General features: G+C 45.8%; 1 protein-coding gene across 1 annotated transcript in view; it reads right to left on the reverse strand.

Annotated features, from left to right (window-relative positions):
• The window catches only part of DNAH3 (dynein axonemal heavy chain 3), a 147512-nt gene that overhangs the window by 35242 nt on the left and 98524 nt on the right, over positions 1 to 13746 (reverse strand). Inside the window, exons 42-49 of the mRNA XM_087815176.1 lie at positions 10988 to 11091; positions 8606 to 8900; positions 6351 to 6530; positions 4720 to 4843; positions 4476 to 4632; positions 4109 to 4252; positions 2305 to 2971; positions 945 to 1110 (exon numbers count right to left, since the gene is read on the reverse strand). Of these exons, the coding sequence (XP_087671302.1) occupies positions 945 to 1110; positions 2305 to 2971; positions 4109 to 4252; positions 4476 to 4632; positions 4720 to 4843; positions 6351 to 6530; positions 8606 to 8900; positions 10988 to 11091 (1837 nt within the window). The remainder of the gene's footprint in view (positions 1 to 944; positions 1111 to 2304; positions 2972 to 4108; positions 4253 to 4475; positions 4633 to 4719; positions 4844 to 6350; positions 6531 to 8605; positions 8901 to 10987; positions 11092 to 13746) is intronic.

Consider the following 13746-nt stretch of genomic DNA (forward strand, 5'->3'; position numbering starts at 1 on the left):
AAAAATTAATTTACAAAAAACAGGCTGTAAACTGAACGTGGCCTATGTATGAATCATAGTTTGCCGACTGCGGCATTAAATAAAATTGGGCAGCAGGCCTGAAAGCTACCATACTTCTGAAGGAAATGTCTGTACCGATTAAATGAGTTGTGGGAAAAAAAACCCCACTTGATTTCTATGGATAACAAAGTCACAGTCCTGCTAATCCTACTGGGTTTATTGCCTACATTCATCATTTAAGAAAATGCAAAATACCAGCTGGATGTGAGAATGAATATGTAATTATCCCCCATTCATATTCACTGACCCCCTGAATTCTATTCGTGGGCCTTACAGACCCAGGTTAAGGGCTTTCTGGCCTACAGAACAAAGTTCAAAGTTCAAAGTTCTTAAGACAGAACTTTCTGAACCCTGCCTGCTCCATTCATCCATTTATTCAGCAGTCCAGGCATCTGCTCAGCACTAAGGACACACAGGCAGACAGGCAGGTGCACTGCCCCTGCCTCCATGGGGCACCCAGGGGGGTTGACATGCTCATCTCTTCCCTTACTCTAGCCTTTCTTTTAGTTTTTGTGTATCTGTGCTTTGTACATCAAAGAGAACATTTCCTTTATGCTCATAAGAATCCATTCCGTGCCCTTGCAGTGGCGGTGACACTGCCCAGTTGAGAGTGATAGCTCTAAGACTACTGAAATAACTACATTATTAAATTCAGGCTCTTGCAGCTGTGACAACAGGACATCTCCAGGACATTTCTGAACAGTAAACTTATATTCTTTTTCAGAAAAAGTGTTTTATTAAATATCTAATGAAATGTCATTTAAAAATATAAGACTTTTATACCTAAATTGAGAAATCTTAAAACAACAACAAGAATAGAGCCAATATCTGGATTTTCAATTTGGAATGTGTGGTTGGGATACTAAGATGCAGCTGACACTTACTCTGCCCGAATATTGTCATCAAGTTCCACATCTTCCAGAAATTTGTTAGCCACCAACTCCAGAGCATCTGTGGGCCAGGACTGGAACCAATCAATCGTACAGCAATTGATGAGTGAAGGGAACATCCTCAGGCGGTTCCGAAAGGCATCCCCAATGGGGCTCATGGCTAATGAGAAACAGACCTTGTCAGTTCCCTTCCTCCAAGGAGGCCCAAGGCAGCAGGCAGGTCTCACCAAGGATTCTGGTGGGGTGGGGCGGTCATGCCTCCTGTTGTACCCCAGGGCTGTAACCGGGACAGTCATGATGAGTGCCTGGGAAGCAGGGGGGAGTCATGGGATATTTTCGTGAAGTTCTGTGATGGGAATTCAGTGATCGGTCTCCCATACCATTATTGTCCCTTCCAGATCCTTAGGGTCCCTTTGCCAGAGTGGCTTGAGCCCTATGAGCCACTTGCCATGGATGCCTCAAACATAGCTGCTTACAGAAGTCTGGGGGCATCAGCTTATCTCTGACCCCATCCAGCCACAAATTTGGGAGTCTATACCCCAAATGTCATTCATTTTTTATTTGGACTCAAGGTGGTAAAGAAAGTGTGATGCACAGGTAGATATGAGAAGGTCAGTGTGGCTAAAGAAGAAAGAGAGAAGGGGAAGCTTGGTTTGAGACCAGAGTGGAAAGGATACAAGGACAATCTGGTAGGTGGCCTTATAAAACCATAGGTGAGGAATTTGGGTCTTCATCCTAATAGAAAGCAATTTAAGTGTTTTAACTTGCGCGCGCGCGTGTGTGTGTGTACACAATGATCATATCTGCACTACATGAGAAAAAACCCATCCTGGCTCAGTGGAACAGAAAGGCCTGGAATGGACAAGAGTGGACATAGAGAGAATAGCGAGAAGGCCGCGGAGGTGAGGTCCGGGAGAGAGAACAGCGCTTAGCCAACGTGAAGGTGGCGGCGATGGAGATGAGTGGGAGAATGTGACAGAGCACAGAGGTAGAAAATGACAGGACACAGTAACAAGAGAGATGGTGATCACAACGCCTAGGTGTCTGGATGGCTTGGAAATGCCATTGACAGGGAGAAGACCTCCACGTGTTGTTCTGTGAGGTCACCAGGGTAATGTACTAAAAGAAAGGAGAGGGCTCAGAGAAGAATTCAGAGGATTGAGGAGAGTGCAACAGGGCTGAAATAGTTGTTCAGAGGAGTGGAAGTTCACACAGAAATCCCAGGCACCGATCCCTGGACAAGCGCCGCGGCTGGATCATCCTCAGACCACTGTCAGAGGCCTGGGCGCACGGCACTCAGGAGACCCCAAAACAGCCAGAGGAAGAGGGAAGACTGGGTTTGCTCCTTTCTTACCGAGGACAATGTGAAGGTTCTTTTTCACCCTCTCGATGAAGTAGTTATACATAGAAAGAGGAGTGACTTCGATCTTCTCGCCCGCCGTCCTGGCCGCCGTTTGCATCTTCTCCACGAGGTCAGCCTTCTCGTCAGCAGGGAAGATGTTGGGCACGTCGCCTGTGTTCAGAAGCATGTTGATGTCCTCAACGAACGACTCGTCCTTGATCTGGTTGTCAGCAAAAAGGAACACGGTGCTCTTGGTGGCCACACCCACCTGCAGCATGATCTTCTTCAGGTCCTCCCGCCAGTCGGAGTTTGAGTAGTTCTTAGTGATCTCGATCTGGTACAGCTCGTACGAGTTCATGAACGTGGACAGTTTGCTGACACTCTGCCGCCCGCTGCCCCCAATACCCACCAGGAGCAAGTGGCCTTTGCTCTGCTTCAGGACCCTGCAGATCCGGGAGATATGCTCGATGGCGAACCTGAACATGACCAGGGACATGGGGGCCTTGCTGACGTTGTTGAACTCCCCCAGGTAGTACTCCATGACCACTGTGAGCTGTTTCAGATCAGTGATCTCATCGTAGATTTTGGGTTCACTTTCTGGTTTGAGGTAGTCTCCAAAAAAGAGGCTGTGGATATTATCATCGGTGATCTTTCCGGTGGGTGACAGGTGGATAAGGACCTGTGGGAAAGACGAGTCTCAGCCAGGAGCTTAGCCTGCGGCCCACCTGGGAGGGCAGCAGGAGGCAGAGAGGAAGGGAACGGGAGGGAGCTGGTTTCCTTCCAGCACACTCTTCAAAGTCACGGCTCATTAACAGTTTAAAAAGACAAAACCAACTATCACATGTGGACCTGATGGTGGCAAAGACTACAATGGAAGGACATTTGGGAAAAGAGTGTGAAAGCGAGGGTCAATCTGCTTGCTAAGTAGGTAAAACATTGGTGGTCTGTAAGATCCCCCAACGGAGGTGGGCAAAGGATGACACCACTGTTTAAAGCACTTGCTCTGTCACTAAAGACAGGGACAGGGGCTTCCCCTGGCTCGCCCCCTGTGCCTAGAGTAGGAATGTTTTCGATGCTTCCTTCTCCTGCATCACACCTGGTGGTGCTTCTGCACCTGGTCTCTGGCTGCAATGCGAAAATACTTTTGTAGTTTTTCTATGGAGAAATCACAACTTCTTAAACACAGGTAGAACTAGCCCTGGCTGGTGTGGCTCGGCTGGAGCATTGTTCGTGCACCGAAAGGCGGAGGGTTCGATTCCCCGTCAGGGCACGTGTTACGTTGCGGGTTCCATCCCTGGTTGGAGTGCGCACAACAGGCAACCGATTGACGTTTCTCTGTCTCTCTCCCTTCCCTTCTCTCTAAAATCAATAAACATATCCTCAAGTGAGGATTAAAAAAAAACAGAGGTAGAACTAGATGATTCTTAAAACAAATTTTCTTAAATGAAATGGAAAAGAGAAAATATTTATGAATGGGAAACCATGACAATCTTTCACTTGGGTTTACCAGGGCCTCAATCAAACCATGAAAATCCATGATTCATTTCTCAGCTCACAAATTAATGTGACCCTGAAAATGTACAAACAACATCATCATATAGCCAATCACTCTGAATGGTTCCAGCTCTGTAAGTTACCAGGGAAGCGGAGCACATTGGGCGCAGTGGTGTATCACCACATCAAGGGACTGTGGCTCAATGCTGTTACTTGAGATTCAGAGAGCAGGGCTGAGAGTCCCCATAGGAAGGGAGCCTGAACTCCGAGACGAACAAAGTCAAACATTTCTGAGGCCAAGTGACCACAGGGTCTGGCTGACCTTCTCCATGGTGTGCTTGAAGCAGTTAGAGGTGGTTTCCTTCACCATGTTGAAGAAGACCTGTCTGTCCTCATCGTCGATCAGACGGTCATAGAAGACCCGATAAATCTCATGGATCCAAAGTCGGACAAGCTTTTCCACATCCTGAAAATCCAGAGGTGATTATTTGAATGAGTGGAAGAGTGTGCTTGAGGTGGCAATTCTCAAATAGTTTCTAAATCCTGCGGTTTATGTGAGATTGAAACAAGATAATGCTTACAAAATGTTGGACACCATGCCTAGCACAGAGTCAATGCTTATAGAAGTTAGCTATGACTATTAGGATGGTGCTGAATGATCTTGGTTAACAGAAACGACAGTGGCTGACCTGCAGATGGGTGTGAGGACAGAGCAGCACCCCTTGGATCACCCGCGAGAAGTCCCGCAGGTTAAAGACGTAATGTGACTTGGTGGGAGTTGGCAAGAAATTCTCCACTGCAGCTTTGTAAATTGTCATAGTAGCCTGCACCAGCATCTTTCCATACCTTGGGAGGAAGAAGGTAGACCAGTCAAGGAGGGGCCAGATCTGAGGACCCCAGGCCAACATCCTGGAAGACACAGGAACCTCTTACCTTAAGAATATCACGTCGAACCCTTTCCCAAAATGCCAATCAGCAATTGAAGTAAAAATCTTGGTTAAAATGTCATCCTCAAAGGCGTTGATGGAAATGACATTTAGATGGCGGGTGAATCGCCCTGGAAAACACGTGCGCACACTCTTACTTCTTGGGCCTAGTGAGTCTGTGACATGGGCGTTGGTTTTCCCTCTGCCTTAATACTCCAGAGCTGTGCTGTCCAATATGGCAGCCTCTAGCCACATGCGGCTATTTAAACTTAAATTAATGAATAATAAATAACATTACAGATTGATTTTCTCAGTCTTACTAGTCACATTTCAAGTGCTCAGAGTAACATGTGGAGAGTTTGCTGCCGCACTGCGTGGTGCAGTCACAGAACATCCTCCAGGACTGCAGAAGTCTGGGAACAGTGCTAGTGTAGCGCTCAAGCTTGTTTTTAAAATACAAAGGCACTATGTGATCATTGTACAATAGTCAAACAATCAGAAATATTTTTATAGAAAGGGAGCATCGCCTTTCATTTACCTCCTACATGCCAAGTCCATTCTTCCCCCTAAATTAACTGCTATTAATTTGGTATCCTTACGTACCTACATTTGTCTAATATTAGGTATCTATATATTTATACCTATATCTATATATTGGCTTCATTGAGATATAATTCATAGTCATTTTGATCATCTGAAACCCATTTTCTAGTAGATTCCTAAGAAAGGGCTTATGAAAAAAATCTCTGAATTCCTGCATGTTGACGACAGTTTTGCTTTTATACTTAAAGGTCAGCTTTGCTGGCTATAAAATTCTTGACTTTCATTTTATTCCCTTGAGTATCTTAAACGTTATTCTATTTTCTTATGGCAGAAAGCATTGCAGTTGAAAAGTCTTGAGATAATCTAACTTTATTTCTCTTATAAGTCACGTGCTCTTTTTGCTCAAATGCCTAAAAGATTTTTTCTTTTTCTTTGATGCCCAATACTTATTCTAGTGTATGTCTTGATAGTGATCCCTTTGAGTCTGTAGTCTTAGGTACATGGTATAGCAAATACAATCACCCTGCCCATTTTTACCACTGAGAAAGTCACAGAATCTGAAGTCTGGAAATGGTACTAAGATTCTTATGCAAGGATGTATTTCAGAATATAAATATGGATCCTGGGTGGATCAAGTTGCACCTGAAGCAAATATGCTCCTAAACTATTAGGTGATGAGATGGTGTGGGAAGGGGATCTTATTTATTAGCTTACTATCATTATTATTTATTATTATTACTTTGCTTAGGCCACTTTTAGTTGTCTTCTCTTTGGCAATATGAGGAATTATAACAAACACAGAAGGTGAAACTCTCATGCACCCCTAGTCGAGAACACCTGACCCGGCCTCCCTCCTGGAACACGTTGGACTCCTGAATACTCCTGGTCATCTGAGACTCTCTGTTCCTCTTCTCATCCTATTACCACAACTTCCGACATGTAGTCTTCCTGCCACTCCCTGGAGCTGGCCCAAACCACTTTGGCTACGGTCTCAACACACTTTTCCCCGCCTTCCATCAGGACAGAGTGCCCGAAGGTGGTCTGGCTCTGCCCAGGGGTGGGGGGTGAGTAGCAATAAACTTCTCTTTCACGTACCAGTAATGTCATTCCTTCCTCCCCCGGGGGGTCCCATGGCTGTCACAAGCAGCAGATCCACGATGTCTAGCTTGCTTGTGTCTTTTTTGTCAAACCAGTAACCATGGTCAATCCACTGCCTCAGGAGCTCAATGGGGGGCTGGGCCCCATACTCCTCTTTGGCTGGCATGTTGAGGTCATCTGGGGAAGAAGCCAGGGCCACACACTGTAAGTTTATGGGATCCTCTGCTCTCACAGGAGGCAAAGATGATTCTCCCTCCATGGGAGGGTCCATGCCCAGTTGTCCCACTCCTACTCTGGGCAGGGCTCAGCCAGTGAAGGTTTTGACCCTGTAGCAAGAGGCTTTCCTGGGTTCTGCCCATCGTGACTTTAAGCATGCATGGATTGGCATCAACAGGCATTTCATTTTCCCCCATTCCCTCAAACAAAATATATTGATTGTCTACTGTATGCTAGACATTTTGTTAATTTCTGGGGATATGTAAGGAAGACAGTCATAATCCCAGCTAACAGGGTATTTAACTTGACCAGCAGGTAATAGTTGAACTCCAATGTTGTGGAGCAAGGCTTTGGACTAGGACTTTTGGGGAACAAAACCAAAATGGCAAGTGTAGATTGTGACTGTCTCGAGGGCAGGAACTGACTTTCCCCTGGAGCACATTGCCCAGTCCCTGCACATAGGAGGCACTCATTAAAATGGAAGCCTTTTAATTTCTCTCCAACAAAATACTGACTGAATGCCTGGTTTGTGTCAACTAACATTTTAGGAGTTTAACACTTATTATCACACTTATTATCTCATCTAATCCAAATAATGACTTTGTAAGGAAGACAGTATTACCTTTATGTTGGAGGTGAGGAACTGAGCGTAGTGGGAGTTAAGTCACAATAAGCATAGGGTTAAAAAGTGAGATTTGAATCTAGATCTGTTTGACTGCAAAGCTTAAACTGTTTGTTTTTAATTATTTGTTTTACTTTTTAATTGGGCTTATTGAGATGACATTGGTTAATAAAATTACATAGGTTTCAGGTGTATAATTCTATAATACGTCATCTGTTATTGTATTGTGTATTTACCACCCAAACTGTTTTTGGATATACCATCACAATAGGAAGGGAAAACAGGTTGGAAGAAAGAAGAAAGGAAGAAAAATAAAGGAAAAATAAAATAGAAGCCCTTCCTTTAAAGAGCTGATGTTAGCTGGCAAGGATATAAATACATGTAATATTCATTATTGATACACGAATTTTTTTTTTTTTTTATTGATTTTAGAGAGAGAGAGAGAGAAAGGGAAAGGGAGAGAGAGAGAGAGAGGGACATGGATTTGTTGTTCCGCTTATTTATGCATCATTGGTTGTTTCTTGCATGTGCCCTGACCAGGGATCAAACCCGCAACCTTGGTGTATCAGGACAATGCTCTAATCAACTGAGCTACCCACTTGGGGCAATATGTGAATTTTAAAGACAATGAAATAACTGAGAAGAGTAGGGCATTACTGTAACTAAGTGAGAACTCTAGTGGAAAATGTATTTGGCACCAAGAATCTTGGGTTTGGGTCACAGCTCCAGAATTTTCTAGATGTTTGACTCTGAACAGGGAATTTAACCTTCTGGAGCCTCAGTAAACTAACTAGTAAGGTGATAACGACGGTGTATAACCTCACAGCGTTGTGAAGCTCAACAGCGATAAGTGAGAAAGTGCTTTGTAAACTGGTAAAATCCTGGGAAATACCAATGTGCTTATTTCACAAATATTTCCTTAGCAACTATTGGGTTCTTCATTCACTGAGAACATATTTATCTGACACAAAATGGAATAGGGGTCTTATCACAAGTGTGTGTTGCTTTTGGAGATGCAAGAGGGCCAATCCCCTTTTGGAACTGTGTCTCACCACAAGGTCCCCTTGCCTGGCCCAAGGGCTCAGCTTGACCCCCGGAGAAACCGGGAGCCTGGCGCAGGCCCGGAGGCCGGACCGTGTCTCGCTTACTGAAAAGGTGGCATACAGAGCTTGGTCAACAAATACTTGGTAATGGATTAAGGAGATGGAAGAAGAGGCAAAATTAAAGATGCAATACAGGGACGGAAGAAGAAACAGGGACGAAGAGAGGCAAGAGGAAGGAAGGAATACTAAGTTATATTAACCAGAAGCATTTTCTCTCTGAGAGAGAAAGGGAACTGTAGAGGGCCCTGCAAAGGGAGGTGCAGTTCGGAGTGGAAGCACCTGGTTGCGTCTGATCCAGACCAATGCCTTACCCACAAACACCACTGCCTTCTTCCCTATGGGAGGCCCAAAGAGGCCCTTCCGCCGTCGATCCAGCTTGGACATGATGATATCCTGGGTCTGATTGGCTGAGGTCCTGGCTGAAAAATTGATGCAGTTGGGCAGGTAGGTATTTTTGGGAAGGCGGAGGAGGAAGTTGTTGGTGATGGCTGATTTGCCGGTGCCTGTGGGTCCCACGAACAGCATGGGTACCTCATGGTCCAAGTAGGTTTTCAAGAAGAAGGACTGCCGGGCTGTCTCCATTGTGGGGATGATGAGTTCTGAGACCTGCACCCCAAAGACACGGAAGAGCCTTGGCACTGGGTCTTGGCATTCAGAAGACTCAGTTCCACCCTTACTATCCATTCAGCTCCATCCCTTCTTCTTATTACCTCTAGTGAGTATTTAATAGCTCCAGGGGCCTCGGTTTATTAATCTGTCAAATGGGGTACTAACGGCACCTAGTTCATTAAGCTCATGTATGTAAAGACGGGTGTTATTGTCCCTGGTTCACAGATAAGGAAGCTGAGGCCCAGAGCTTGAATCCCAGCTTGTCTGATTCCAAAGTCTATATCGTTAACCACTGAACTGCTATATTATAAACACTAATTACAATAAGAATGGGTCTGTAGCTGCTGCTCTCTGAGAGCGCTGCTTTGAACCAGCCTGTCTGCCTCCCTGCCACCTCTACTGCTTGGCTGAGAAGGGTGAGGTGTGACCCTCAACCCCTTCTCCCTGCGCTTGCTCCTGACCTCTTTTCCCAACATCCAGATTCTTGGTTCTCGGGCCCACCCCCTCTTAACCCCTTTCCAATATGGGGATTGTAACACTCTTCCTGGCATTCAGACCCTAATTGGACTCTAAGGGCTTCATCTTGGGCTCCTGGAATCCCTCCTACTTTGGGCAGAACACCTTACCTTAGCTGCCTCTCTGAACCCAAACCCTGTCATCAGCCACTTGGCCCCATTTGGTCCCTCCATGGGGGCAGAGGGAGGGGTGGAAGGTATGTCTCATGTTGAAGTCTCCTTATATGTCTAGGCTGGAAGGGGCTCGTGAACATGGGGCCACTGCACTGCACACCTCCAGGGAGCACCGTCACACTGTGGTTTATGAAAATGGTGCCAGCTTGGTCTGTGCAACACGGGGGCCTGTGCATGCTGGGACACAAAGGCTCGGCTTCTTTATAAGTAACTTGATCAAAGGAAGAAGGTGAGACAGGGCAAGGGAATTGCCGTGGAGAGGTAGAGAATTAGTAGGTGCTGAGCTAAGGATATTTTGCCTGTGTTATCCCCCCCGCAGTCTTCCTAGTAACCCTCAGAGGCAGGTGTGTAATTAGCTCAAATTTTCAGATGAAAAAAACTGAAGCTGGAGGATTGCTACTAACTCGTCCAAAGACATATCCAGTAAGTGATGCTGAATGCAGAACCAGGTGCAAGATGCCTATTTTGCTACCAAGACTGGGAATTTATAGCACGTTGGGTTTCATAGCTTTTTTATTGTCAAGGACAAGGGAGAAAATTTTGCAACAGAACTGAAAATATTTTCTGCATGAGACTCTTCTATCTGTATGAATTCAGAAAGATTTGAACCCCCTGGAGTTCAGGTGACTGAGCTCTTTAAGGAGAATTGACGTTTAGGATCTCAGTGCTGGGGGGGTCTTCACAACACTCAGCACCCCAGGGTGGGCCCTGAACTCAGCACACGCAGCTATGGTCCTGCCTGCTGTCTGACTTGACAATATTCCCACTTGCCCATCCACTGTCTACCACCACCCAGGGCCTGAACGATCTGCCATCACCCAGAAAGATAAATTATATCCACCAGATACTACACAGAGTCATAAAAGTGCATCTCTAGAAAAACATTCCACAAGGAAATTAGGAGGAATTATCAGGGAATCATCTGTTAATCAGAACCTGTTTTGCTGAGAATGCTGACAAGGAAATCTTTCTCTGGGATTTAAAAAAAGGCAAGTATCCTTTCTGTCTGAGATACCTGAGAGGTGCAGTGATGACCACCTAGCATTATTGATAATGGTAATAATCAGAAAAGCAACCACCACTGACCTGCACATAGTATATGCCATATGTTCATGTATATTGTCTCCAAACCTTGCAACCGTTGTTTTAGTATTTTTTTTTTCCTGTTATTTTGAGGTTGAATAAACTGAGGCAGACAGTGCAGGCTGAGTAAGAAATCTGGGTCTCCCTGATTTTAAAGTTCATGCTTTAGAAGGCGGACCCCAGCTCATGTTTGAACCTTTTTCTAAAGAAAGCTCTTTAAAATGCTAACACAGAACCGAGGCTAATTCTTTTACCTTGGAGGATTTGGGTCATTTTGGAAACCAAAGTTCCATGGCCAATCCCTCTCTTTACCTTGGCCTTAGCTGGGATATTTTCCTCTTCTTTGGTGATATACTCCGTCCATGTGCACCAATGTCCGCTACCATGCTTGAGGAAATAAAAGTCATAGACGCTTCCTGGACCAAGAGAAACAGAACAGGGCATTAGCACGCCAGGGTTCACACGTGATACCTGAGGTGGTTAACTACTTCAGCTGGAGGCACCTGCAAAGGGTAGCTCCCAGGACCTGCACAGTGTGGTGAAACGCACGCACTGCTGGTAACTGCATAATCTGGAACAACACCTTTTTATTTTATTTTATATCTTTATTGACTTCAGACAGAGGAAGGGAGAAGGAGAGAGAGAGAGAAACATCAATGATGAGAGAGTCATTGATCGGCTGCCTCCTGCACGCCCCCGACTGGGGATCAAGCCCGCAACCCGGGCATGTGCCCTGACCGGGAATCAAACCCCGATCGCCTGGATCCTAGTCGACGCTCAATCGCTGAGCCACGCCCGGCCGGCACTTCATTTCTTTTATTGTTGAATAATATTCCATTGTATGGATGTATTATATTTTACCTATTTATTCATCAGTTGATGAACATTGGATTGTGTCCACTTTTTGGTCCTTACTAATAATACTTCTCTGAACGTTTGTGCAAGTTTTTGTATGGACATATAGACGTATACCTAGGAGTGGGACTGCCAGGTCATATCGATACTGTCGTAATTATCTGGGTATTATTTAACAGGAAAGGAGTAAAGGGAAGGCTAAATAATATAGGCCTGCCGCTTATACAGCTTTGCCAGGAAGCTGCAGTTAACATTCTCCAAGTCTGTTCCCCACCGGTCACTGCGAGAAGGGACTGGACAATAGACACATGCCCAGTAAGGTGTGGGCGATGTGGGAAGATGCTTACCTGTCACACCTGAGACCAAGTCAGTGGCCAGAAGAGACGTGGCCATTGCAAGGGCAGGAAACCTGAATATTTAGGTTCCTGGACCAAGGAGCCCTCTCTCTTGGCTCCTGGCCCTCTCGCTCTCTTGGGGCTCCTGTTGCAGGGGCTCGCTCCCCTGCATTTGCCCAGTGGCCCAGGGCCGTGTGGCCTCCACACAGTGGGTTAATAGACTGGATCTGCCTGAGGCTGACCTGGGTCCAGCTGCAGCATAAAACAGGAACTCTGGACACTGCCCTGCTTCTGGCTTTGCTCAACCCACGGCAGCCCCTCTTTCAGGACTGGCTTAAGGGACATGGGACTTTGGACCCTGGGAATGTAACTCCAGCAATAAAGCCTTTTACCGCATCTCACTCTCCCGTGGGAGCTTCTGAAAATGCCTGTTTCAACGGCGCCCCGAGAGGCCCGCTCCCACCAGTGACGGAGAAAGTCGGTTCTCCGGTGACAGCATGCTGGCTCTGTTAGCGGCTGAGGAACCGGTGAAGTAAGCTGTGCAGAGCCGCGGGCCACCCCACCCGCAGCCCGGCGCCAGGGCTCCTTCCCGCTCCATCCCGCCCCTGAGCTGGCATCGGACTGTGTCAGACCCGCGTTCCCCGGTGGCCATCGTGCTGAGCCTCTTGTCCTGTGCTTGCCGGCTGCTCTTCTACCTTCTTTGAAGACATGTCTATTTGGTTACTTTGTCCATATTTTAATGGGGTTATTTGTCTTTTCATTATTGAGGTGTAGTACTTGTTTATGTATTATAAATACATAGTCCCTTACAGGATACATGATTTGTAAAAGAAATTTCACGGATGTCTGTGGGTTGTCTTTTCACTGTTTTGATTTTGAGCTTTGGAGCACAAAAAATTTTAATTTGGATAAAGACCCCTTTACCTCTTTTTCCTTTCATTGCTTGTGCTTTTGGTGCCTTGTCCAAGGTCATGAAGGTTTGCACCTATGTTTTCTTCTAAGAATTTTATAGTTTTAACTTGTGAATTTAGGTTTGTAACCCATTTTGAGTTCATTTTCGACTATGGTGTGAAGTAGAGGTCCAAATTGATTATTTTACATGTAAATATCCAGTTGTTCCAGCACCATTTGTTGAAAAGGTTGCTCTTTTCCTGTTTAATTATCTTGGTCCCCTTGTTGAAAGTCGAGTTACCATAAACATGAGAGGCTTATTTCTGGACTCTCAAGTCTATCCCGTTGATCTCTATATATCTACCCCTTTGCAAGTACCACACTGCTCATCTGTGAATGTTTTAAAAAAATTAAATTCATTTTATCACAAAATTTTCGCAGCAGGCATATTTTCTGTTTCTTAGGTCATGCTTTCATTTAGGTTCTTACTCACCCCCCACCCCACCTCTCTTGCCTGCATTATTGCCATACTGTTGCTCTGATGGGATCGGCTAAGTTCTTGACATCTTTCCCAACATTGTCTGGGGCCAGTTTATCTCCAGTACTTTCTTGACCACAACTAAAGAATTGGTGCATGGCTTTTTCTTCTGTAGCCCGAGGTTATAGGGATTAGGTGAAAAGAAGGGCAACCTGGGATCTGTATTATCTTCCTAAAATATGGCCAGCTTTCTTGAACTATCAGTCCATGCCACTCCCACCCCAGCTAGAGACATGCCCCACACTCCTGTGGGACTCAGCGCCTGTCCCTAACCCAGCACGGAGCTCTGGAGGGTACAAACCCTGGTAGTTTCCCCGACTTCTCCTAAGGTTCAGCATAGTTATGCGGAGGTCTCATGCTTGGGGGTTTCTCTTAGACATTTTGCACGGCTGCCCAGTCACCCCGGCAGTCCTCTTTCCCCAGGCTGGTGATCACCAGTAAGAGCTCTTGCG

Source organism: Miniopterus natalensis, chromosome 3, assembly GCF_054644295.1.
Source record: "Miniopterus natalensis isolate mMinNat1 chromosome 3, mMinNat1.hap1, whole genome shotgun sequence".
Lineage (NCBI taxonomy): Eukaryota > Metazoa > Chordata > Mammalia > Chiroptera > Miniopteridae > Miniopterus > Miniopterus natalensis.